The 26,451-nt window shown below is 38.9% G+C and overlaps 1 protein-coding gene across 1 annotated transcript; it reads left to right on the forward strand.

The window, feature by feature from the left end:
- The first annotated feature begins 1,627 nt into the window (after nt 1-1,627).
- rhbg (Rh family B glycoprotein) lies at nt 1,628-20,509 on the forward strand. Its single transcript, XM_053327253.1, has 10 exons — nt 1,628-2,028; nt 9,705-9,891; nt 10,075-10,225; nt 10,356-10,503; nt 11,345-11,511; nt 14,992-15,129; nt 15,968-16,101; nt 16,760-16,881; nt 18,039-18,112; nt 19,645-20,509. The coding sequence occupies exons 1-10, from the start codon at nt 1,851-1,853 to the stop codon at nt 19,720-19,722; spliced, it is 1,377 nt and encodes a 458-aa protein (XP_053183228.1). The 5' UTR covers nt 1,628-1,850; the 3' UTR covers nt 19,723-20,509.
- Nucleotides 20,510-26,451: the final 5,942 nt, after the last annotated feature.

The raw sequence follows: 26,451 nt of genomic DNA on the forward strand, positions 1-26,451 counted from the left end.
AACAGGTGGCAATTTATTGGCATGCAAATGAGGTGTAGGTAGAAAGAAAGTTGCAGGTTGAAGCCCTGGCTTTTGACTTGCAGGACACATTTCTACATACAGTACATAAACAACAGCAAATCACCAGTAGCATAATACAATGTTTCTAACCATAAAGCAATGAACAATCTGCAAAGCTCTGAGGCTTATCAGTACTTTCATAGTAGTATACAACTGACTGTGTTTTTGCTTTTATTCCTCAGAAGTAGAAGACAGAGATATCATCACATCATACCAGAGAAAAAAAAGTAATTTAGTCTAGCATACAGACAGCTGGAAACTGTCCAAAGGTAACTACTGTCACAGCACCTCTAAAGCTCACTCTTTAACCCTTTACATAGTGTTCATATTCTGACTCATAATTAGTCCCCTATACCAATTCACATTCATAAATTTCCCATCAGGTTTAATTAATCAGAGCATATTCTATTTATTTATGGAAAAAAGACACTATTTTATGGTCCAGGAGAATATTTCTTTAGAATATAATCAATAAGACATGTTTGAATTGTCTTTTTTAAAATTTTGTGGGTTTGCATATATAAACATATGTATAAGTTACACCAATTTTAGTTTAAAAAGATGCATTTTATTTCCCTTTTTATATACTGTGGGTCACATTAGGAAAAGTCCAGATAAAAGAAATGTGTATATGGTGTTTTTAAATTTCTCAAGTGTAAAAATTGGTCAAATTTGACCCTAAACAGAATGTAAGGGTTAAAACAACAAATCACTTATATGTATGGGGAGCTGAATACTCTTCTATTTAGTGGACAAATATGACAGAAGTATACACCTTCTCATTTAACTCTTGGTAATAAAGAGATTAAGCACATTAACTTTTCCTTATGTGACAGGCTGTGTTAATTCTTCATTTGCACTGTACTGTATGTCCTTTTAAATGATTTTAAAGCAAATCCAATCACTATTATATGCTACAACCTTATATTTAATTCTCTATTCTTCCCATTTTTCTGTACTTTGTTTTTATTTTTTATATTTTTATTACTATTAGTTGGGTGGGAGGGTTTAATTGTATGTTTTAATGTTTGGGTTTTATATTTATTCCTAAAAATTGCATTGTTTTATATTTTTTGTTTCTTACTTTTAATGTTTGTTTTATGTAAAGCACATTGAGTTGCCATTATGTATGAAATGTGCTATATAAATAAAACTGCCTTGCCTTTTTTAAATTTTGTACATTTGCATATACAAAAATGTCAGTTGCACCAATTTTTGTTTAAAAAGATGCATTTTATTTCCTTTTTTTATATACTGTGGGTCACATTAAGAAAGGTCCAGCTAAAAGAATAGGTATACATCTTCTCATTTAACTCTTATTAATAAAGAGATAAAGCACATTTTTAAAAAGTCTCAAACGTTTCCTTGTGTGAGTCATTACTATAACAATCACTAACATCATGGGGCTGAGAATAAGGTGGACAAGGTGAGAACAAGAACTTCATACCACCTTAAAAAGTACAGTTGTAGGGAGGTGGAGCTAAGAGTTGACCCTGCCTCATTCACGCAGGAGGCAGGTCCGGTAGGTGTGACCCAGCAGAGCAAAAACACACATGTAAGACCAGCTCATGTGTTTGTCTGGGAGCTTCTCCTTCTCACCCTCTCACACACACACTCACACACACACACACTAGCCTCTCGTCTCTGCACTGAGGAAACCCCCATGTGTGTGTGAGAGAGAGACAGAGTTTAACTTTCTGTGCTGGATCCTTTATCCTTTTCATCCCCAAAACTCCAAAAAGAAGTTGCCTCATTAAGTTTCTCCTCTTCCTCTCACTGGAAAGAGCAACATGACAGACGCAGCCACCAACATGCGGCTGAAGCTGCCGATCATCTGCTTCGTCCTGGAGATCATCCTCATCATCCTCTTCGGTGTGCTGGTGCAATACGACCACGAGACAGATGCAAAGGAATGGCATAACCAAACCCACCCTGACTATGATAACGACTTCTACTACCGCTATGCAAGTGAGTGTCCTGTAGATGATGTGTGGAAAATTCAGGGAGAGGGTCAGAAGTTATAGCGAGGGTCAAGGGTCAAGATTCTTTGACCCCAAACACTAATATGTGACTTCTAGATCAATGCATTTAAGGTTTCTCAAGAACCAGTGATAAAAGTGCTTACATTACACTCCACATGATGGGAATGGGCTCTGTAATAATAATAACAGCTGCAAATTTTGCATGTTAATATCTTACAAACTGGTGTTGCTGCATATGTGATACTTTAACAGTTATAATTGAAGCATTTCATTGATCACATGCAAACAGATCCAACATTTATGAAGATCTAACTCAATTTTATTGGAGAGAAAAGAGGAGAACTACAATTCCCATGATGCAACTCTGCCTTTACCCTCTTTTTTGGAGCATGCAGGGTATTGCAGATCAAAATCAAGCAAACAATTATAAATACAACTTTAAAAGTCTGAATTTAAGTACAAATGCTTTTAAGCTGTAGTGCAAAAACTATTGAGACAAATGTTGTATGTTAATGTCTTACAAACTGGTGTTGCTGCATGTGTGATACTTTAACAGTTAGAATTGAAGCATTTCATTGATCTCATGGAAACAGATCCAACATTTTGTCACATTTATGAAGATCAAACTCAATTTTATTGGAGAGAAAAGAGGTGAACTACAATTCCCATGATGCAACTCTGCCTTTACCCGCTTTTTTGGGGACATGCAGGGAATTGCAGAACAAAATCAAGCCAACAATTATAAATACAACTTTAAACGTCTGAATTTAATTTAAAATGCTTTTAAGCTGTAGTGCAAAAAAACTATTGAGACATTCCTTCTTTCTGATTTCTCAGGTAAAAATCAACAGCTGATCTTTGAACCCCATTTTTCACGCACAGTCACAGTTAAATCCTTTAGGCAACAGCATGCTTTGTTTGAGCCATTGTTGGTAGTGCATATTTGTTTCATTGTTTATTTGTATCATTTCAGTAATCTCTCTGTCTAATGATGTTTAACACTGACATCTTACCCTCTGTTACATGCTTCCTCTGTGATTTTTAAAGACTTGTAAGTATTCCAACGGTTAACACTGTTAGCTAGTTGGTAAAAAAGTTGTTTTTCTGTATAAAAAAGGATGAGCAGCTCTCTGTTTCCCCCTAATTGGACAAGTCCTTTTCTCTCTGAGTGAACAATTCACAGAGCTGTCTTCCAGTCGGCTGCTGTCTCATAGAGGCAGATCCAATAATCTCTCTCATCATTAATTGCCTGATTTACATGGATTGATGGTGTACACAAAAAAGCCTTTTTTTTCCTTCACAGGCTGGAGGGGAAATACAGGCCACTGTTTACAGTTTGTGAGATGCTCATTACTGGTTTTATTAAACTAATTTCTAATTTATCCATTGACGCTTACGACACACAAAGTTGTTTTTTAGCACAGACTAATTTCAGCTTCTCAGTAGAATGGTAATAAATACAGTGTGAATATGTTGCTAGAGTTTCAAGTTCATGCCTCAATTTAACACTGTCTATTAAAAATCCTTGAGGTAATATATTCTTACTTAAAAAGGCATTCAGTGTAGTTGAATGCACAAGGATGCTGCAAATCATCATCAATGAAAGTAAGAGAAGCAATGCAGTCTCCTTTAATTAAATACCTTTTTTTAATCAACATATGTTCACTTACAATGACCTTATTTGCTTGCATGAATAACCTTTTCTAATGGTTTTATTTAGGAAAATGGATGAGAGAAGAGAAAGAACACAGTCTCGGTTAAATACTGAAAAACATTGAAACAGGATGTGTTTACTTATGTTTATTTAATCTAGAGTCACGTATCTTCTCACAGTTCCACCTTAACAAATACACCTTCATTACCATGGAAAAGGGCTAGTGGGCATGTCTTAACCTGTCTATCACTATTAGAGGTTTTACCTGGGTGTCCTCCTCTCTGTCTCTCTGTCTCTCTCTTTCTTTATCTCTATCGCTCGGTCTCTCAGGTGTAGAATGTAGAGTCCTGAGGCCGAGTAAAGAATGATGAGAATGTTGAGAGATGATTGCTCTCATCTTACATCTTACTTAACATTATCTTAAATCTCCAACGTACAACTTTCCTTCTGCAGGCAGTTATCCCCACCTTCTTCTTATCTGTCACTGAACAGTTTACCTTAAAGTAGGATCTAAACTGACGCTGCTATTAAAATAACCTGCAGGGCTTGCAGGCAAACACACGTACTAGTACTGTTAGACTGACTAGTATTCTGTGGCAACTTAACATGATTGAATTTGACCATTTACTCAGTTTGAGGATCCAAACTCTTCACTAAAAACAGAAAAAGGAACCTATTTAATGGATTAAATTTCGAAATAAATGACTGAAAAAACAAGTGAATAAATTTAAGGTGCCAAAAAAAGAGAAGGGAAAATGTGACCTTATCAGAACCACACATCGGCACAGAAAGATATATTGAAACAGGAGCTAGCATTATTCCTTAAGCTTTTAATATGACAGCTATGACTGATTTTACGCTGCTATTAAAATAACCTGTAGGGTTTTGCAGGTAACATATGTACTAGTACTGTTAGACTGCTAATAGCTAATATTCTGTGGCAATTTACCATGATTGAATTTGACCATTTACTCATTCTCTACTCAGTTTGAGGATCCAAATTCTCCACTAAAAACAGAAAAATGAACCTATTAAATGTATTAAATTAAAAAATAGATTACTGAAAAAAACAAGTGAATAAATATAAGGCAAGGCATGGCAGTTTTATTTTTATAGCACATTTCATACACAATGGCAACTCAGTGTGCTTTACATAAAACAGAAAAACATGTAATTTGAGAAACATTAAAACATACAATTAACCCCCCACCCCCCACACTAATAATAAAAATAGGAAGAAAGAAATAAAATGCTATAGAGCATTAAATATAAGATTGCAGCATAAAATAATGATTTGCTTTAAAATCATTAAAAGGACATAGAGTGCAAATGAAAGATTAAAATGTAAAGTGCTTTAAAAGAGCTCAATCATAAGGTGCACACATGTTTGCTATTTTTGTAACTAGCACTAATTTACCTGTATAACTATTACAATAAAAGCCAAAAATGTGACCTTATCATACCCACACATATTGAAACAGGAGCTGGCATTATTCCTAAAGCTTTTAATATGACAGCTATGACTGATTTTACGAGTTAAGAGGAACCCTCAAACATGAAATTCAATTTCCCATCAAAGCTTCAAACATGACCTGATTTGTCAGATACTAGAAAGACTTGTTTGAATAACTTGAACTTTTAAAAGGAAGAGGATGTGACCTACTCATTACCTGAAATGTGATAGCTTTTGTCAGTTCATTTGTTTTAATATTTAAGCTTTCTCACACAGCTTTCGGATTAAACTCTTCATGTACAGCACAGGGGATAGCAGTCTTCTTTGCTCTGTATTTGATTGATTGTTTATGTGCCTTTGAGCAAACACCCTCCCACTGCTGTGTATCAAAGTATGACATGACCTCTGACAATAACTATGGGAAAGAATATTTAATACGAAACTCCCTGAATGTCCTCTTAAAACTGTTTTGATTAACAAAAATATGTAAAAAAAACCTCCCCATGTGCTTTAGAACATAGACGTGTTGTGTGATGTGATGCCCATATTAGGAGAATGACTTTCAAAAACTGTTATAAGTCGCTGTCGAAAGATAACATTTTTTTTATGGTCACAGTTTAAAGCAACAAAGCCATGTTTAACACTCCCGTCATAATTACTACGACCACTAGAGGGCAGTACCACTTGAACATAAGCGTGTCGTATAAGTGTTTGTTTCTGTTTAATGCCAAAGCAGGAAGTGATGCAACTTTTCTTAAAACATGGGTGACGTCATTGGTTTGTGGACTGCTGCTCGGAAGCCAATAGTTTCAAATCTAGGCAGCGCCATCTTGAAAATTTCAGGTGCATACTGGGAAAAATAAAAACATGGCTTCTACTTATATGGGCATGAGGCAGGGGCCATGGGTGGAGCCATGGACGGAGTTGGGGGGTTGCTATGGTTGCGAGGGCTGGATCTCGAGGAAATTGGGCAATCAACCTGTCAATCAGGACGTAGCCACGCCCTAATGCATACCCTGCTTTATCGTCAAATATAAAATCAGGGAGGCCAAAATGTCCCAAATGAACATCATACTGCATTGAAGAAGGCTTTAAACTAGCGATTGAGACCATAAACACATTTTGAAAACGTTTACTGAGGTTAGATATCAAGTGAGAAGTTGGTGAATTCTCCATTGACTTGTATAGAGACGGTCGCCCCCTGGTGGCCTTTTGATAGAATGCAGTTCTAAGTTACTTCCGCGTTGGCTTCATTTCAGAGGACCGGAGCTCCCCGCCTGAGTATGATGATCGACTTTTAAAGATTTAAAAGTCAGACTAAACTAGCAGAGAGAGGATCTTTAGCTTTGTCAGAGTGACATATTTCTGAATGAAAGAGAAAATATGGGCGGGGTAGAATCTACTACATCCCACAAACTAACAAAAGTGCTGCTCTAGGGAATTGTAGTTATAGTTATATAATAGGTGGAAAATAGGTTTTTCCCAGAATTGGAAGTTGTAAATACTGAATTGAGAGTACAGTGATCAGAAGATCGTAAACACATTTGTGTCGTCAAATTTTAAATATCTAATTGTTAAATCTGTGAAAAAAAATTTAAAACCATATTTTATCAATATTTTCTCCCAATTATTTACTATTCTCACATGATAGCTGAGGCCAAGAGCTCTCTATGTCTGCAGCCCCTGTTGTTGCTGAATTATAAGCCTTCAAACATGCACAAAGATCAATGTTCAAAGGTCTGTATTTCAAAGCAGGGGCCATGTAACTGGAGGGTTTTTTCAGTGTTTGAACAAACAGATAGCTGTCTCTGTAGCACTGCTGCATTTCAAACAACAGAAGGTGACTCTCTCAGGTTAGAAAAATAAGGGCAGGGAGCGAAGGTGCGTTTAATTGAGTGGTTTCAGATAATCTTTAACTTCACACCTTCATTGTCACAGGAGCTGAAACAGAATATCACCTTCATGTTTCACTGCTGTGCGTGCGAACACATCCAACATCCACATTGTACGCCTGAAAAACCTCCAATAAACACCTTCACCTTCACGCTCTACAGAGCATGTATACACCTGGCATGTTTTTCTTCTTTTTGTCTGAAGCAGGATCATGTGTAGCTTGTAAATCCATCATGTGTTGGTGGTCTTAAAGTCAATGTATTGTCTGTTGTATACGTTCCTGTAAGATAAGGATGGTATGTCTGGTGGAAATATGCCGACAAATCTCATTCTTGTGCAAAAGATCATGTGAAGGTGAAAACAGCAGTCTGTTCTGTGGTTGTCTAAGAGGTCGGGGGTTTGATCCTTACAGCAACTTTCCTATTGAGGTGTATCATGTGTAAGACGATGTTCCATATCACCAAAAAAAGAAAAAAAAAGAAATCATATTTATTGTCTAAATGTATTTTCAGTGGTTCTCAACCTTTTTTAAGCATATTTGGTTGAAAAAATGAAACACTTTGTCATCAGTGTCTGATTTTGTAACTGTGCAAAACATTTGGAAATAAAAAGATATCAAAATAACTAAAGAAGAAAAAATAAATAATTAACTTAGTTATAAATAAAGATCAGTGCACTTAAAACTAATATTCAACCTCTTTTAGGATTATAATAAAGATATGTTTTTAAACTGAATTCATGAACTCAATTGTTGATAAATAAACATTTCATTTTAAAGGATTTTTGAATTGATGCTATGCTAAATCTCATGTACCCCCTGGAGTGCCTTCAAGTACCTCCAGGGGAACTAATACCCCCATTTGAGAACCACTGGTCTAAGAGGTCAGGGGTTTCCTGTTGAGGTGTCTACAATTCAAAACATGAAATAAATTTTTTCATGTAAGACGATGTTCACCCTATGTCTAAATTTGTTTTAGGTGAACTTACCCTTTAAAGAAACCAGAGTTAGAGACTTTTAGTGTCACATAATGGTCTAAATGATCTTACAGATTCTTGGCTCCCCAACAGGAATTAAATAATTGAGGGAAAATCTCAACCTTTGACGTTTCGTGGGATTTCTGGGTCTGGTGACATTTAAAGAAAACACAAGACAAAAACTGTTATTATACCTTCAACAGAAATCTGATGACAATAAGAGACTGGTGCTTCCCAACAGAGCCTTTCATTGCTTTGATTTGTGTTGTGTACTCCTGGATGTCACTGTGTGTATCTGGGCCAAAAGGCTAACGGGGACACTGGCAACACCTCCGTACAGCCATGCCAATTAACGGTCACCATGGTGACAGCAGCCAAGGCACAGTGTTATATTGTGTGTGGCACTATGGGAAAAATAGGGAGCATTAGAAAGGAGTGCTCTCTATCTACGTGAAGCAAGTCAATAAGGGAGGAAGGCAATGGGGTCCAAGTTGAGAGAGTTCAAATTTAAAATGGACTCGTAACCATTTTGCATAATTATATGAAAACACAGAGTTGTGTGATAACTTTAAAGTTTCACAGTCACACTATAAAGGCCTGAGTAACAACTGAACCTCAAGTCCCCATTAGCCAAAGCTTATGTAACTGTGCCCATTCACAGAGAATGCCTGTTTTTCATGACAAAGCCCTCAAGTGACACACTTATCTGCAGTGACTGGGTATTTCTGTTGATAGAGGCTGTTGAAGAGCAGATTTGAGATTGAGCTAAATGACTGGAGTCTTCAATGAAGGACTGCTGGCACTTGCTACTAGGATTTTTACTGATATTGTTTTCAAAATAGAAAATAGGGCTCATAGATAGATGAAGGTTCTTTATTTGTCACACAGACAGTTGTACAGACAGACAGACATTCAGTCTCTGCATTTAACCCATCCTAACTCTGGTACCTGTAGGCCTATTTGACAATGGGATTAAACCTGGAATAGGGCTGGGCGATATGGACAAAATCAAGTATCACCATATATTTGACCAAATACCTCGATATCGATATTGCAACGATAATGTAGAGATGACTCTTGATGCTTTCACAAAATATTTATACTTTGAAATGTTTGATAAATAATCATTAGTAATGTTGTTATAATGACAAAGTTGGTAAAAAATAAATAACCAAACAGCTAGAACAGTCTGGTAAGTTCAGAAATTTACACATTTTTACAGTGATGCAGCATTTAAAAGCAGGAAAAGACAACACAATGACATATCACTATATTACGATATCCTAAATCTAAGACGATATCTAGTCTCATATCACGATATCGATATAATATCGATATATTGCCCAGCCCTAACCTGGAAGACACAAACTCCACACAGAGAGGCCTAGCTCTAGTCAGGTATCGACCCAAGACCTTCTTGCTGTGAAGCGACAGTGGTAGAAAGTTGAAATTCCCTGGCGGCAACACAATAAAAGTAATTTTAAGTAGTAAAAGTATAAATTTAAGGTAGTGGGCCCAGAATTGATCCTTCACCTACACATTGAATGTTTACTGTATGATTTTGATTTATAGAAAAACTAAAAAGTCTCTAATCTTTCATGTTTTGGTCAGTGTGCTGCGAACCCTCCAGCAATCTGGGTTGATTTTGGCTCCATAATCATCAATCTGTTTTTTCTCCCATGTGCAGGTTTCCAAGACGTGCACGTGATGATCTTCATTGGTTTCGGCTTCCTTATGACCTTCCTGCAGCGTTACGGCTTCAGCAGCGTGGGCTTCAACTTCCTGATCGCAGCTTTTGCTCTGCAGTGGGCCACACTCATGCAGGGTTTCTTCCATGGAATGCATGGAGGCAAGATCCACATTGGGGTGGAAAGGTAAACAAACATTTATGAATTGCCACACATACAGGTACACAAAATGAACCACTGAGTTGAAGCAGCACCTCTGAGAGAAAATCGTTAAAAACTACATTGTACAGTAGAGTGCTTTTATTATCTTGTCTATGCCCTGCACAAGTTAATGGAGTAATGTCTCTTCTCAAACTATGTCTTCTTCAGTATGATCAACGCTGACTTCTGCACTGGTTCTGTTCTGATCTCATTTGGAGCTGTTTTGGGTAAAACCAGTCCGGTCCAGCTGCTGGTTATGGCGTTGTTTGAGGTTGTGCTATTTGCTGTTAATGAGTTCATTCTGCTGACTGCTCTGGGGGTGAGTTACTGACTCTAAGAAGATACAAAACAGTACAGTACATTTTGGTCTATATTTACATCCATCTGTTCATCAACTCTACTATTAGATGAAAAGTCTTATAACATTTCATCTGAACTGATTCTTTCAGGCCAGGGATGCTGGTGGTTCCATGACCATCCATACATTTGGAGCCTACTTCGGCCTGATGGTGACCCGAGTCCTGTACCGGCCGAACCTGGACAAGAGCAAACACAAGAACAGCTCAGTCTACCACTCTGACCTGTTCGCCATGATCGGTAAACTTCTCCCAATGCAGGAGCTTCCTCTGTCAAACAAAAAAAAAAACATTTACTGTCTAGAAGAGTACATTATTTTTTCACTTAACCCTCCTGTTGTCCTCGAGTCAAGGAGGGAAGGGAGAAAGAAGGAAGAAAAGGAGGAAGGAAGGGAGAAAGAATGAATGAGGGAGGAAGGAGGGAGGGAAGGTAGGAAGGAAGGAGGGAGAAAAGAAGGAAGGAAGGAGGGAAGGATGGAAGGCAGGGAGGAATGAGGGAAGGAAGAAAGGAAGGAAAGGAGGGAGGAAGGAAGGTAGGAGGGAGGGAGGGAGGGAGGGAAGAAGGTAGGAAGGAGGGAGGGAAGGAAGGAAGGGAAGGAAGGAAGGGAGGGAGGAAAGGAAGAAAGGAGGGAAGGAAGTAAGGGAGGGAGGAAAGAAAGAAAGGAAGGAAGGAAAGGAAGGAAGGGAGTAAAGAAGGAAGGAAGGGGGGAGGGAAAGAAAGAAAGAACAGTCAAAACAGACGGGGTCAATTTGATCGGGAAGGCCGACACATAGGTTAAAAGAGTAACTACACCCATGCAGGCTAAAAATTCTTACTAATGCTGCCATATAGTGATTGCTACACGCTCTGTTGACATGAGCTTCTCGTTGAAAACACATTTAAAACATTGCATGTCACGGCCGTGAGAGAATGAAATATTGGTTGTTGTCTTTTTTCCCGTCTCTGTTTCCCCTCCTGATATGAAACCTCACAGACTGGCTGACAAATATGATGGAGTTTACAATTGCGCCTCACTGCTGTTTGAGGCTATGCAACATTAATCTCAATAATCCTTCCTTCTTCCTGTTGTATCTCCACTTAGGTACCATCTACCTGTGGATGTTCTGGCCCAGCTTCAACTCTGCCATCACAGCTCATGGAGACGACCAGCACCGCACTGCCATGAACACCTACTACTCCCTGGCAGCTTGTACTCTGGCCACCTACGGCATGTCTGCTATCACCGCCCACGAAGGAAAACTGGACATGGTAAGGACACAGGGTCATTCTGGGTAAACATTCCTGAATTAACCGTCCTGTTGTAGGAAGGGAGGAAGGAAGGAAGGAAGGAAGGAAGAAAGGAGGGAGGAGGGAGGAAAGGAGGGAGGAAGGAAGGAGGGAGGGAGGCATGAAAAGAGGAAGGGAGGAAGAAGGAAGGAAAGGAAGGAAGGAAGGAAGGAAGGAGGAAGGAAGGAAAGGAGGGAGGCATGAAAAGAGGAAGGGAGGAAGGAAGGAAGGAAGGGAGGAAGGAAGGAAGGAAAGAAAGAGAGAAGGAGGGAGGGAGGGAGGAAAGAAGGAAGAGAGGAAGGAAAGGAAGGAAGGAATGAGGGAGGGAGGGAAGGAAGGAAGGTATGATGGAGGGAGGGAAGGAAAGAAGGAGGGAAGAAAGGGGGGTGGAGGAACAGTCAAAACAGACGGGGTCAATTTGATCCGGGAGGCTGACACAAAGGTTTAATTGTGCTTTCTGATATTAAATCAAGTGTTGAATCTTTAAGTTTAAGAATATTACTAAACTATACCATAATGTTATAAAAAATAAAATCCAGGTTAAAGTAATTAAGCTACAATTTCCATTAAGCATGCACATTTATATTTTTATCTAGATTCTGTAGAAATAGAAGATAATTGAGCTCCTAGTTCACCTTAAACATAAATACACTAAATATTCAGAGAGGTGAAGAGGTCAAAGCACTGCGCCCTGACAGGAGTAAAGACAGCAACCCAAGGGAATGAGCTAGAAAGGATTCACTCTGTTGACCGCCTGTCAACTCATGACACAGTCACTCAGATAAAAAGCTGACGCCGATGTGTCACCTGAAGATACACACCCAACAAAAATTGGCTAAGTCACATGGAGGCTAATGGAAATCAAACATTGTATCAGCCCTGACATGCTGAGCTGTCAACAGTAAATCATGCTAAAATCAAGATGAGGCATTCCTGCATAGATAGTAATCAAACCGAACAGTGATGCAATGCAGTAACCTGACAAAGGAGAAGACTGAAGACATACCATTTAGCCTTTTGATAGTAAAGACAAGCTAATCAACTCCACGTGGTGTGAAAAAGGGCACAGCATGCTCCAAACATACTTATTGTTTGAAAAGTTCATGTTGGTCTAATCAGAAAATCTAATCTGACATATTTTTCTGTAGCTCTCCTCTACAGCTGGTCAGATCCATTTATGCTTCCAGATTTTTAAGACACCAGAGGGGAAAACAAATCCACTTCCACAAGCTTGGTGGTTATTTGGGTTTGAAAGCTCATGGAGTAATATGTGCATCTCTTCTCTAAGTACCTGATGGAACATTTTGTGCACAGATATTTTGATTGATTGATTGATTGATTGATTGATTGATTGATTTTTTTATTAACGTGTCTTCCACCAGAAGTGCACAGCCCAAATGGGCTTACACTTTTTTCCAGGCTTCAGTTACATATTTAGCCAACTTAAAACCATTACAGTTAAACAGCCAGTCCATTCTGTCATCATCAGAGCACCAATATAAATAAAAATATAAATTCTACTTTTTAGAGAAGTTATGATCCTGACAAAATAATTTAATTTGAACACACAAGAATCGCTTCTGTGCAAATTAGTGATTAAATTGAAGACAAAATAAACATCATAAACATACAATAATAAACTTGAGAGCATACAGAGCATGGCATATGTAAAAAAAAAATCAACCAAAATATTCTTTGTATGTTTTAGAGTTAAATTAATGTGTGCAAAATGTGTACTATAAAATGCTGGATTGTACACTGAAACGATTGATTGATTGAATCGATGCAATGCGAAATATATTATTCCACTGATGGCCAGCTACAGTAGCTAACTTAGCAGACATTTATTAGCAGCTTTTTAACAAGAGCACAGAGCTTCATGCATGGGTCTTTTGCTCAGTGCATTGAGGTTTAAACTCACAATAACTGACATTTTGTCCACTTGGGGGCAGTAGAAACAAGCCGTGAAAACAACACTGACATATCACCAACCTCTAAGTTGATATATGACTTAAAAGGCGGACCATTATTTATAAAGTTGTGGAAAACTGCAGAGCTGGGTGCTAATTCTATACAAGAGACCCCTGTCACATATAAGTAGTCATGTGATTGTGTGTCGATACTTTAACCCTCCTGTTGTCCTCAGGTCAAGGAAGGACAGGAGGAAGGGAGGAAGGAAGGAAGGAAGGAAGGAAGGAAGGAAGGGAGGAAGGAAGGAAATGAGTAAGGAGGGAGGCAGGGAGGGGGGCAGGAAGGAAGGAAGGAGGGAAGGAAGGAAGGAAGGAAATGAGTAAGGAGGAAATGAGGAAGGAAGGAAGGAAAGGCGTAAGGAGTTAGGGAGGTAGGAAAAGAGGAAGGAAGTAAGGAGAGAAGGAAGGGAGGAAGGAAGGAAAAGAGGGAGGAAGGAAGGAAAGGAGGGAGGAAGGAAGGATGGAAGGAAATGAGGAAAGAAGTATGGAAGGAGGGGAAGAACAAAGGGAAAATTAAAGAAAGAGGGAGGAAGGAAGGAAAGAAGGAACAGTCAAAGAGAGATGGGGTCAATTTGACCCGGGAGGATGACAGGAGGGTTAAGAGGTAACTCTACCCAGGCTAAAAGTCCTACTAGCGCTGCCCTCTAGTGGTGGCCACCACTACATTGCACTGTGTAGCTGCTCATGTTGTACTATTGTGCAAAACCCCTCTACATCACAGGTGGGTGTGGTCTGTTGAGCTTATGACTGAGCCCATCTGTGACATTGGATGAGTTCAAAAGTGCAACGTACTGCGCTTTGAACCTTTCAACTCATGTGGAGCATGCACGATTTAATGTGAAGCTTTTTGGCTATCTGTAGCTACTGCAAGAAAAAGTATCCAGTATTTTCATTTCAACTATTTATTAGATTAACTGTTTATTTATATAAAAATAAAAGTCTAAATGTTTTTCACCCTCCTGTTGTCCTCAAGTCAAGGAAGGAAGGGAGGGAGGAAGTAAGAAGGAAAGAAGGAAGAAAGGAGGAGGAAGGAAGGAAGGAAAGGAAGGAGGAGGAAGGAAGGAAGGAAGAAAGGAAGGAAGGAGAAAGAAGGAAGGAAGGAAAAGAAGGAGGAGGAAAGAAGGATGGAAAGAAGGAGGAAAAGAAAAAAGGAAGGGAGGAAGGAAATGAAGGAAGGATGGAGAAAAGAAGGACGGTAGGGAGGGAGGAAGAAAAAGAGGGAGGGAGGAAGGAAGGACAGATAGAAAGAAGTAAAGAAAGAGGCAAGGAAGGAAGGAAGGAAGGAAGGAAGAGTCAAAACAAACAGGGTCAATTTGACCCGGGAGGACGACACAAAGGTTCAAAGCCTCCTCTACACAACCAAGAGTATCCTCCTCCTTGGATATTTCAGTCAAATTTGAATATTACTGGAATTGATGCAGCAAACTACATAAATGAAATTAAGTAAAAAAATGTAGTATGTTAAGTCTTGATACAATATTCTCTTCCTCAGGTCCACATCCAAAATGCTGCCCTGGCTGGTGGCGTCGCAGCGGGAACAGCTGGTGAAATGATGCTGACACCTTTTGGCTCCATGATTGTTGGTTTCTTGGCTGGCGTCATCTCTGTTCTGGGTTACAAGTACCTCCAAGTAAGGATGATTCACCATGTTTCATTTTATGTTTGAGTGGGTGAAGATACTGCACACATTAGAGAGGAAAAAGACAAAAAAAAAAAAACACTCCTGACTAAACTATGAATTTTCACCTATGCTGTAAAAAGAAATATCTGTATATGATGCACTGTCGATGTCTATTAGTGTTCACAGGGTTATCCAATTGTGCCTACAGCAGGGGTGTCAAACATGCGGCCCGTGGGCCATAACCGGCCCGCCGAGGGGTCCAATTCAGCCCACTTTCCTTCCTGTCTTTTTTTCCTTCCTTCCTCCCATCCTTCCTTTCCTTCCTTCCTCCTTCCTTCCTCCCTCCCTCCCTCCCTCCCTGCCTTCCTTCCTTCCTTCCTTCCTTCCTTCCTTCCTCCCTTCCTTTTGTCCTTCCTTCCTTCCTTCCTTTTAATGGTCCGGCCCACATTAGATCAAATTGGGCTGTTTGTGGCCCTTGAATGAAAATGAGTTTGACACCTCTGGCCTACAGTCAAATAGTAGTACAGTCAATCTAATAACAATATAATGTAATGGTAACAGTTAAAAATCAACAGAAAATGTCAACAGTACTTCTGGAAAACCTGTTTCTACCACTCACTGCCCTGATATCACATTTAAATATCTACTGTAAGAGAATATAGGCAGGTGGGTGTGATGTGGGATTGGATTTCCGCTGAGAGTCACTTTTATTTAAAAATATTGGCGTTCATGAAACTGTAAATTGCTGTGTACAAAACTATTCACCCAAATTGTATAAAACAGAGAGAACAAATGAATTATAGCCCCTTTTAATATTGCATTTAACTCCTTTTTTTCTTCCTTGCAGCCCATTCTGGAGGAAAAGCTGAAAATCCAAGACACCTGCGGGGTTCACAATCTGCATGGCATGCCCGGCGTCCTGGGGGCGATTGTGGGAGCGGTCACTGCTGCATTTGCAACCAAGGACGTTTATGGAAAGGGGTAAATATTTTATTCATGTTGTTGTTGCCAAATGCACTCATGCTCTTAGTAGTGCTTCTCAAGATTATGACACCAAAGTTTGAATTTGTGTATGTATATAACTGCAAAAGCAAAACATTGTTTAAATTGGAGCTGCATGTTCAATAAATATTTGCTTAGTCAAATAAGGGACAACTAATGTCTCTGCTTTAACTACACACTGTAAATACTGTACAGGAATTAGCAGTGATATTAGCCTCTAGTCTGTGTGCAGTGAGAAGGTTAAATAGCTTCAACAAGCTGTATCTTGACTGTTAACAGGTGACCGATTGGGAAACATGTGGAAATTCAGGACAAACCACCACCATAGTTTTCAGTCACCAAGATAATGTCAGTGAGGGTTTGACTGCAGGAGTGTATTCATTAGCGATAACATCACTTTGACTCCACTGACAGATCTCAGCTTTCCTCAGGCTTCTCTCAAATTCCTCATTTAATGCACAGACAGCATGCAACGACCTGCTAAAGACAATAAATCTGTGGTGTAATCAGCTTGTGTACTGGATGTGGCATCCAGCTGAAACTCATCATGCCTCCTTTTCATTTTTATATGATTAGTAATTTAGATCATTCATAGTCAAGTGTCACAAGTGTTGTTTCTCTTCGCTGTGTATTTCAGTTTGGAAGACGTATTCCCTGATGTGGCGAGCGGAGACATTGAAGCATCTTTCCAGGGTGTACGACAGGCCATTTCTCTGGCTGTCACCCTGGGCATGGCTCTGCTGGGAGGACTTATCGTTGGTAGGTCTAACGTCTTCCTCATTTATTCTGATATATGACAGCAAACTGAAGGTGTAGTAGGACTGTTTTACAAAGCTGGGTTAGGGTTAGGGTTAGACTGAGTTAGGGTCAGGGTTAGGGTTAGACTTAGTTAGGGTTATGGTTAGACTGAGTTAGGGTTAGACTGGGTTAGAGCTAGGGTTAGGCTGAGTTAGGACATATTTGACTGTTGTTTCAGAGGCATTTCAATGTGAAGCAGGTCATGAAACCAGACTGAAATATAGTCCAAGAAATGCCTTTTATCATATAATGACCATGCAATTGCCTACTGGTTTAATAATAAACACCAATGACTAGGTCTAATGTCTTCCTCATTCATTCTGATATATGACAGCAAACTGAGCGTGTAGTAGGACTGTTTTATAAAGCTGAGTTAGGGCTAGGGTTAGGGTTAGACCGAGTTAGGGTTAGGGTTAGACTGAGTTAGGGTTAGGGTTAGACTGAGTTAGGGTTAGGGTTAGACTGGGTTAGGGTTAGACTGAGTTAGGGTTAGGGTTAGGGTTAGACTGGACACATCTGACTGTTGTTTCAGAGGCATTTCAGTGTGAAGCAGGTCATGAAACCAGACTGAAATATAGTCCAGGAGATGCTGTTAAAACAACATAGATGTATTTTGAACTGTAAACTCACCAAAAAAGTACTTGATGCCTGATTAAAGAGGAAAAAAATGAGATTTTGAATGCCTTTTATCATATAATGACCATGCAATTGCCTACTGGGTTAATAATAAACACCAATGACTGGTTCAATAATTAGCTCTCTCAGGTGGTTGGATTTCTGTTTTTGAACAGATATTCTCACTTCAGCTAACTCATTATTGGAAATCCTAAAAACAGAGGTCAACAGAGCTCTTATATAACAAGCCACAAACAGTATGTTGTCAACATATGGTAACGTGTCAAGCTACGTAGTGTAAAATCAACTCTTTCAAAGACCAGCCTGCAGAGTATTTTGTTTAATCTTTAACTGGCAACTTAAAAGCCTCATACACTTATATATAAATTCCTCTAATATAAAAAGGAAATATGCATTAAATGTGTATTGTTTTTATAAGACACATATCCTGCTTTTTGTCAATGTGCACATTACAAATAACAGCACCTCTTTTCTTTTGTCAGGGTTCATTTTGAAGCTGCCCATCTTCGGTGCTCCTCCTGACACCATCTGCTTTGAGGACAGCGTCTACTGGGAGGTGAGTTTAGTGAAACGAGACAGTAACACCTTATGTTGAGGTAATTTGTAAATGGTTTCCTACTGTTTCGCAAGAAGTTAGCTTGAAAATGAAGCCAATGCTCCTGTTAGGGCAATTAACTAATTCAAATAAAAGACAGCCTTTAGTCAGAACACAGCAGCAAAAATGTGAAATGTGTCTTCAGGCATGTGGAGTATAAGATTTCCAACAATAAATCAGTGCTGACTTAATATTTTCAGTTTTAAAAAGAGTCGATCAATCAAGGAAAGGCCCTCTGCTTCCTATAATTATGACCAAACTACCTACTATAATAATAATAATAATAATAATAATAATACATTTTATTTATAACGCGCTTTTACAAGTGCTCAATGACGCTTACAGAGAACACCAAAAATATGGAACAAAGTAAAAAAGACATAAAATAAAAGGACAAAAAAAAGGACAAAAGGACAAAGAGGACAAAAAACTGTTTACAGGTTAAAAGCCAGTTTATTAGGGTATTTTTATTAAACTTGTGCCTTACATGGTCTTACACTAAACCGTTCAAACTGAAGTAAAGAGTAAAAAGATGAAGTATATGAAGTCCCGCAAATGGTCTTTCCAGGACTGAGTCATTTAGTCTGACGGCCACAAGATGGCAGCGTCACACCAACAGTTGAGTGTCAGTGACTTTAATGGCTGAACACTGTCAGATGGGGCAGTACTGCCGTTTGACCACCAGGTGGAGCAAATTTACCACCACATGATGTGATCAGCCAGGTGGATGCAGGGAACACAGGCCCTCCTGGATGATGTCAGACCTTTTCAACTTCGGGGATGACGTAATTTAAATTTCCCATTCAATCCCACAATGCAATATGCAGCGTGGTCTGTGGTTATTAAATGTGCTTTTGTTTATATATGCACTACAGTACCAATTAAACATTAAAGGTAAATGTTTAGAGGTGCACATTTATGTTAGAAAGAAAATGAAAGAATGTAGATTTGATCCAGTTTTTAAATGATGTATTAATAAATGCCACAGTATAGGAAATTAAAGATGAATGAAGGGCAAATGTATGTTTAAGCACGCTGAGAAAATATTTTCACATCCCCTTGAAATAGCTTTGTTCTGATCCCCCCCCCCCCCCCCATTTGTCTTTTTGATTGATTGTGTGTCCTCTGCTTGCAAAAAATGACATTCAGTAATACGTTATTTGATGTCAGTGTTGAACTGAGTGCTGCTGTTTTCCACCCTTAACGCAAATTTAATCATTATCAGTTGCATCTTTTTTAATAAACATCTGAAAGTGGGAACAAAGGATGAATGCACAGCACATGCAACGCTTCAGAGAGAAGTAGAGGATGTTGGCATTTAGAGAAAATTAATGATATAAAACCAGGAAGCAGCTATTAGTGAGCACCTTGAAAAGCAACAATTAGACTGTTTAATCTGGTTAAATTGAAGGATGTTTGAGACCAGATGAGGTCATGAAAATGTGAAAACTCAATTATCTTATTCGCTGTCTGTCTGTCTGTCTGTCTAACAGGTGCCTGGAGAAGAAGAGAGTCACGATGAACAGTTGACCACAGTGAGAACGGAGGAGTCTGAGAAGCTCAACTGTTAATCACACACAAGACAAACAGGCACAATCACACACACACACCACACACCACACACACTCTGAGGTTTTAACACCCTAGCACTTGAGACTTCACTCTGTAGGTTGTAAAAAAAAAAGAAGAATAATGTACTCCCATCTGCCCTAATGTTGACAATCAGCTGTCAAATATCAGTTTTTACAGATCAAAAAAAAAGAGATAACACCTTTTCACAGGTTATTGACAGCATTGACCACTAGAGGTAGATCTAGAGCTACGTTACTCAGTGCTACAGGCCTGTGAAAAGGGTGCAGTGGGAAATGATGTGTCTATTTGATGAAAGATGGTGTCTAATTGTCCCCTAAACCAGGCCAAGACATGGTTACAGAATTTAATTTCAGCAGCCAGTTCAAACCAAAGACAAACAGACTCTCCTGGAGCCAGAAACCTGCATTCGATACTAACTGAGTCACTGTTGGGAAACAGAAATTGAAAAATGGGTTATAACCTTTTTTTTTTAAATAAAGGATTTTCATGCAAAACAATGCAGAGGCATAATTATATTTTTATGTATGTGGTACCTCTTAGGTTTGGGATTTTCTGAATAGTTAGGATAGAAATGTCACTGTTGGTTTAGTTATGTATTTTACATTACTGTACATTATTTGTGAGTTGGATCTTTTAGACAATCATTAAAAGATGTTTAGATGTGTAGCTGCAGTCACTGCTTGAAACAATATCCTGTGAACTGAAAGTATTTTTAAACACAATATTGGATTATTATTTTATGGCAAAAATAAATCATTCAAGTGTGTTTGTGTCTCATTTAGTATTTAATATTAAACTGTGTAATAATGTGTTATAATGAGGGGTGAATGAAAAGTGAAATAATCAATGAAAAATTATATTATAATGATTTAGTAATTTTTAAAAAGGTGGGTGAGAGGCAGAAGTGGCGGTGCAATCAAGTCTCTGCTTGTTATGATGAAGGTTGGTCATCATTAGTCCTTTTTTTTTTTTCTTAAAAGCTTAATGACTGTATTGCAATCACAGCAGAAAGGGTTAATGCCTCCAATCCAGATGGGGTTTGTCTCTCACCGCGTAATTAACACAGTTTCACTTTCGGGGATCAAACAGCCAAGAAAGCGGGTGTCCTTGTTAGATATGGTCTCCTCGGGGCCTGCGTATGAGGGGTAATTAATACCACTGAGGAGGAGGAGGAGGAGGAGGAGGAAGGAGAGGATGCATCATCATCAACAAACCTTTTAAAATAAACTTATACCTCTCATGCTCCCTTTGTCTTATATTGTCAGGTGGTCAGACTTCACAGGATTCACTCTGACACAAACTTTAGGAAACATGCAGATACTATGAAGCATTGAAAAAACTGGTTTAAATAACTGCTACTAAATTATTCCCTCACTAATTTATTCACAGATTAATTATTAGCACTGACACAGATATCCTGCTGGAATCACTACAACTTATCCAGCAATCCTCTGTCAATCTACTTATCGTAAATCATATAAACACTTTAAATTTTGTCGCACAATCAAATCAAATTCAGACTTTTTCCTCACTGCTTAAAGTCATTCATTTTTATTATTGTCTGTTTCCAGGGTAACAGTGCAAACAGGAAGTGCTTTCAGCTAATGCAGCATGATTTCCCATGGTGCAGATTCACCACAATGTGAACAAATTTGAAGCCACAGTTATTCCATGGCAACGTGATATTACTACGACTGTACGAATCACCCAAGGCATGATGGGAACTGTAGTGTAAGAAAACAAAAAAAACATTACATTACAACAAACATTGGTTCACAGCATTAATATTATTTTTTATAAGAGCGTATCAGAGTAACACTGGCTCCTTCACATATTCATCATCTTATAATTACAATTTAACATCATTAACTATTTATTTTAATCAGTTTTATATTTACATATTTAAGTTTTAACTTTTCTAAGCAAGCTACAAGCATACCTTTAACGATGCCCATCCTGTTTGGTTGCCTCAGTGAGGCATTAAACGCCTCTCATATCGAGGGCCCCTTGCAGCCTACGGGGGCCTCATCTGACCCCCCACCCGATTTGGTGATGGTACCTCGGCGTGAACAGGCTCCACAGCCTTTTCCCAGGAACGAGAAGACAGGTGGACAGCTGTTTACTGAATAGGCGCTCGTACTGAAGAGCTTAATTGAGCTTCATAGGGCTAATTAAAATGCAGAGAAAAATAATCATGATTATGGTAATTATTCTATTGTCTAATATTCCTTCCAGAGATGTGCTTGTTTGCAAAATGTTGAAGGCCCTGATATATATAAATAGAAATCTTTTTTTGTGGTGTATTGTATTTAATGCTTGTACAACAGCTATCATTATATTAGATGAAATCTTCATGTTAATTGTTTTAATTTCTGTCGCTTAAGATATATTCTGTAGTGAGCTGGTATAATTATAATAACTGCATAATAACAAGTAATTAAAGGCTGCGGAACAAATTGTTGTCTGAGTTTGACCTAAATTATGATTGGGGGTAGAGCTATTAGAGTAAGTTTATATAACCCCACTCATTTCTACGAGTTACATCCTCACTTCTAGTATTCAGATAACCTCTCAATACAATTTTAAAACAAAGAAGAATTATTAACAATCATCTCGCCTATGCCATGACACTGAGGTCACTTCCTCTGTATTTTATATGAACCTGTCACTATGTGTAACTATCACTTTTTATTGAAATCAGATTTGCAAATGGACTTTCAAAGGCTCAATTTAGGCTGGAGTATATGGGTTTATATAACTGATTTAACTATATCATAACCAGTTGGTGGGTTTATATAATTGACGGTTGAAAGGAAATGGTCACAGATGCTAAATGTGATTAATAGAAATAAAAAAGTGTCTAATAAACAATATTTCAACATCTGCTTTGTTTTAACCGACCTGCTTTCTTGACTGATATGCTCACATTTTTGTAATATTTTGAAAGAATAAAACCAGTTCACTTTTTAAGCATGTGTCTGGAAATTATGATAAAATAGTTAAATAGTTTTCTTATGGTTCAGTTCTTTAATCAAACCAGCAAGTAAACATGTCCTAACCGTTTATAAAATCCTGCTACAGCCAATTATACACATTATTCCCCCACTTTCCTTTGATAGAATATCACACATAAATCCAAGAAGACATATTACACTTCTGAGCCATCACTCTACTTCTCCACATGTGGCCCTTGAGCAAGGCATGGCATGGGAATGGTGCTGATCAGCGCTTCAGGCTATATGGGATTGTTTTAAGCAGCTGTAGCCTCCTGTGGATCAGCCTCCAGCTCGTATGTGATTGTTGTCCTTAACACTGCTCTGGAGGTGAACATAATGGGTTAATAGGCTCCCTCAGGACCTGACGGGCCCCTGTGGGAGTGCTCAGCCTGCTCACAGCCCTGTGAAGGCCGTAATGGGGCAAAGGGTAAAACCACTGTGTGGATCTGACACACTGACAGGATGTAAGAGGCTGATTCAGACTCATTTGTACAAAAATGCATCTTTTTATGTCATGGAGTGTGCAAACATTTAAGGCAAGGCAGTTTTATTTATATAGTGCATTTCATACACAATGGCAACTCAATGTGCTTTACATAAAACAGAAAAGCATGCAATTTGAGAAACATTAAAACATACAAATAACCCCCCCCCCCACACACACACACACACACACACACACACTAATAATAAAAACAAAGTACAGAAAAATAGAAAGAGAGAGAAATAAAATGCTAGAATAGAGCATTAAATATAAGATTGCAGCATAAAACAATGATTAGCTTTAAAATCATTAAACGGACATAGAGTGCAAATGAAAGATTAAAATGTAAAGAGCTTTAAAAGAGCTCAATCATAAGCTCAGGAGAAGAGAAGAGTTTTTAACCTGGATTTAAAAATGAATCACAGTTCTGCTGGTAGTTTGTTCCAGTTGTGTGCAGCATAACAGCTAAAAGCTGCTTCACCATGTTTAGTTTGAACTCTGGGCTCAACTATCTGACCTGAGTCAGTAGATCTCAGAGCTCTACTGGGTTTATATTCTACTAACATGTCATTCATGTATTCTGGACCTAAACCATTCAGTGATTTGTAGACCAGTAGCAGAACTTTAAAATCTAAATTTAACCACCAAAGTGTCACAGAATCAGCTCCAAAATGTCATAAAGAAGGCGTGGTGACATTCATGACATTAAAAACATTGTTACATAAATAAGGCCATGAATTTGAAGGATATGTTATGATATATACATTGTTTTTACTTTCTCTCATAAATTCTGAATAAAGAACTGTATGGACTTTGCAGTAAATATACTTCATAACTTCTTTGCATCTTCTTTGCATAAGATGCAGTGATAATCTTTTGATTGCATAATTATTCCATGTGCTTATGTTTTTGCTGAGATCCTTCAAAGCAAAATTGTGTAAATTGCACTCAGAATATAAATATCAAAACGTCGGCGGTGCATCTGGAAGTGCACACTCATCACAGTTAATTTAGCGCTCATTATAGTTTTGAACAGTTATTCCAAAAGCTGCATAAACTCTCCAATCAACACTTGTCAACATGTTGATGATCATCACTGAAAAATATGGAAATCTGGAAATGTTGCTGTTGTTAGAGCTCCATAGGTCCCAGCCACGATCGAGACAACAGACTGTGTGATGTTACGTAAAGAAAACACAAAACTTAAAGCCACATTTCGGAGCTCCGGCTGTGATTTTCAGTGCTGTGTTTTTCGTTTAGTTCCAGATTATATCCCGGAACAAAGCTGTGGTTGTAGCCCCCTCGTCACCATTCTGGAAGGAGCAGCGACCTGCTGAGAGGTTGTGACTGATGCCAGCTAAGCAGGGTGATGATGGAGCAGGGGTGTCGGTGGGGGGTGCTGAGTAAATGCAGGAAGTTGTTCAGCTGGAGAGGGTTTCAGCCACTTGACTGAGGGGAAATTGCCTTCAGTGCTCCACGAGTACTTGGGAGTGCTTCACTTGAATTTCCTCCCTGAAAAATGGCTAGCCTTGTGAATGCCAAATCAACAAAAGTAGTAGCAGTGTTCATTTCGGGGCCCTCAAATGTTCGCCTCTTTCATAGCTGGCCTGTGGTCGACAAATCCGGCGTGTGAAAGCAGAGTGCGACCTGCCACGCCTGGACCTCCCCGGTGCATCTCCATAACTGGAGAGTCTCCTAAATACGTCCAATGACTTTTTAAGCAACCTGATAACTTACAGAGAGGTTTTACATGCTTTTACCAAATTAGACTTAGGGACTGTACGACATTATTAGGAAGGAAGAAGGTGTAAATAAAAGGGGGAAAGGTTATATAGACTTTTTGTTACTGGGTGAACTGGGAAAGAGATTGAGATTGAGTCCTGGTCTAATCTGCTCGGGTCAGGGTTAATTCCATATGAACAGTATATAATTTTGTTGTGATTGACGCTTTCATGTGCACCCCGAATGACAGTCAGAGAGGGCCGGGATGCCTGATGACCAGTACACCACTGCTGGGAGGAATATTTAAAGAATACAGTAAATAAATAATAAGAAATGATTTATAAGTATAAGTATAAACGTTTCTCACCCAAATTTATGTTTCACTTCTTTTCTTGAGCTGCTAATAGCTGCTAATGGTTTAGTCACTGACAGTGGTGATAACTGTTTGATAGCAGCAACTCTTCTGGTTAAAATGTTTTTAAAAATTGGGATATAATATGACAATTACAATTCAATTTAAATATTAAGTTCAAAAATCTGTAAGCTATTGAACAAGTGCCTATTCAGCACTGTTTAAAATTTTAATAAAGCTGGGAAGGCCTTGATTTAAAAAAACATTTGAACCATTAGGGTCAGCCATCGTCTCCAATGCAATAATTTTCACACAGGCCCTAATTTGTTACTGAATTAGGCACAAAGATGAATTGAAAGTTTCACAAACTCTCAACAAAAAGAAACATGAAGATTAAGTCAGAACACATTCGATGTCTCATCACAAATCCAAAGACACATTAAGTCATATTCTTACCACTTTATACTTTAATAAGCAGCTTTTCTCAAACTTCATTCTAAGGGTCTCTATTACTTTAATTCCTTGAGGTCATTATATCCTTGATGTGCCACTCTGTAATTCACGCTTCTATTTATCTTTCCTCAAACTGCATACTGGGCCTTTAATTCTGCCTTAGATGACTAAGCAAACCCAAAATTTAAGATCCTTAGATAGAACAAAAAAAAGCATTTGCAATTAGGAAGATCTAAAGAAATCCTATTCATCCAGTGGCTGAATGACCATTGTGACAGGGAAGGATCACATTTAGGGCAGAATTGGGCAGCCTCTAATCCCAGAGTTCCTGCGAGGTCCCCTGGCTTAGCACCCCTCGCACTAACAAGGCCTCCCACCGGACCCATTACAAGAGGAAAAACCAACAAAGGCAGTTATTACACACTCCTTATGAAAGACACCAGGGGTGAAGGGGGGGCAAGCTGGACACCACTGCAACAAAAGACTACTGACTGACCCCCCACCCATCCCCTTACACCCTCACCTCCACCCCGAATCCCCCCCCCAAATCAGCCACTTCCACTGCACGCATGCCTCCGAGCTCCAGGCATTGTGGAGGTGCGTGACTCGAGGGGGTCGGTGGAGGTTGGGAGAGGTCGGGGGGGGGGGGGGGGGGCTTCATGGCCTGTTAATTGAGTGAGCCCATTGAGGGAGCATGTGG

Source organism: Scomber japonicus, chromosome 10 (genome assembly GCF_027409825.1).
Source record: "Scomber japonicus isolate fScoJap1 chromosome 10, fScoJap1.pri, whole genome shotgun sequence".
In the NCBI taxonomy this organism is placed as follows: Eukaryota; Metazoa; Chordata; class Actinopteri; order Scombriformes; family Scombridae; genus Scomber; species Scomber japonicus.

What these genes read in the sequence shown, in the direction of transcription:
- rhbg (XM_053327253.1), top strand. Translation starts at nt 1,851, where the DNA reads ATGACAGACGCAGCCACCAACATGCGGCTGAAGCTGCCGATCATCTGC. An exon ending in CTTCTACTACCGCTATGCAA is followed by an intron (nt 2,029 to 9,704) that starts GTGAGTGTCCTG and finishes TCCCATGTGCAG; the next exon opens with GTTTCCAAGACGTGCACGTG. An exon ending in TGACCTGTTCGCCATGATCG is followed by an intron (nt 10,504 to 11,344) that starts GTAAACTTCTCC and finishes ATCTCCACTTAG; the next exon opens with GTACCATCTACCTGTGGATG.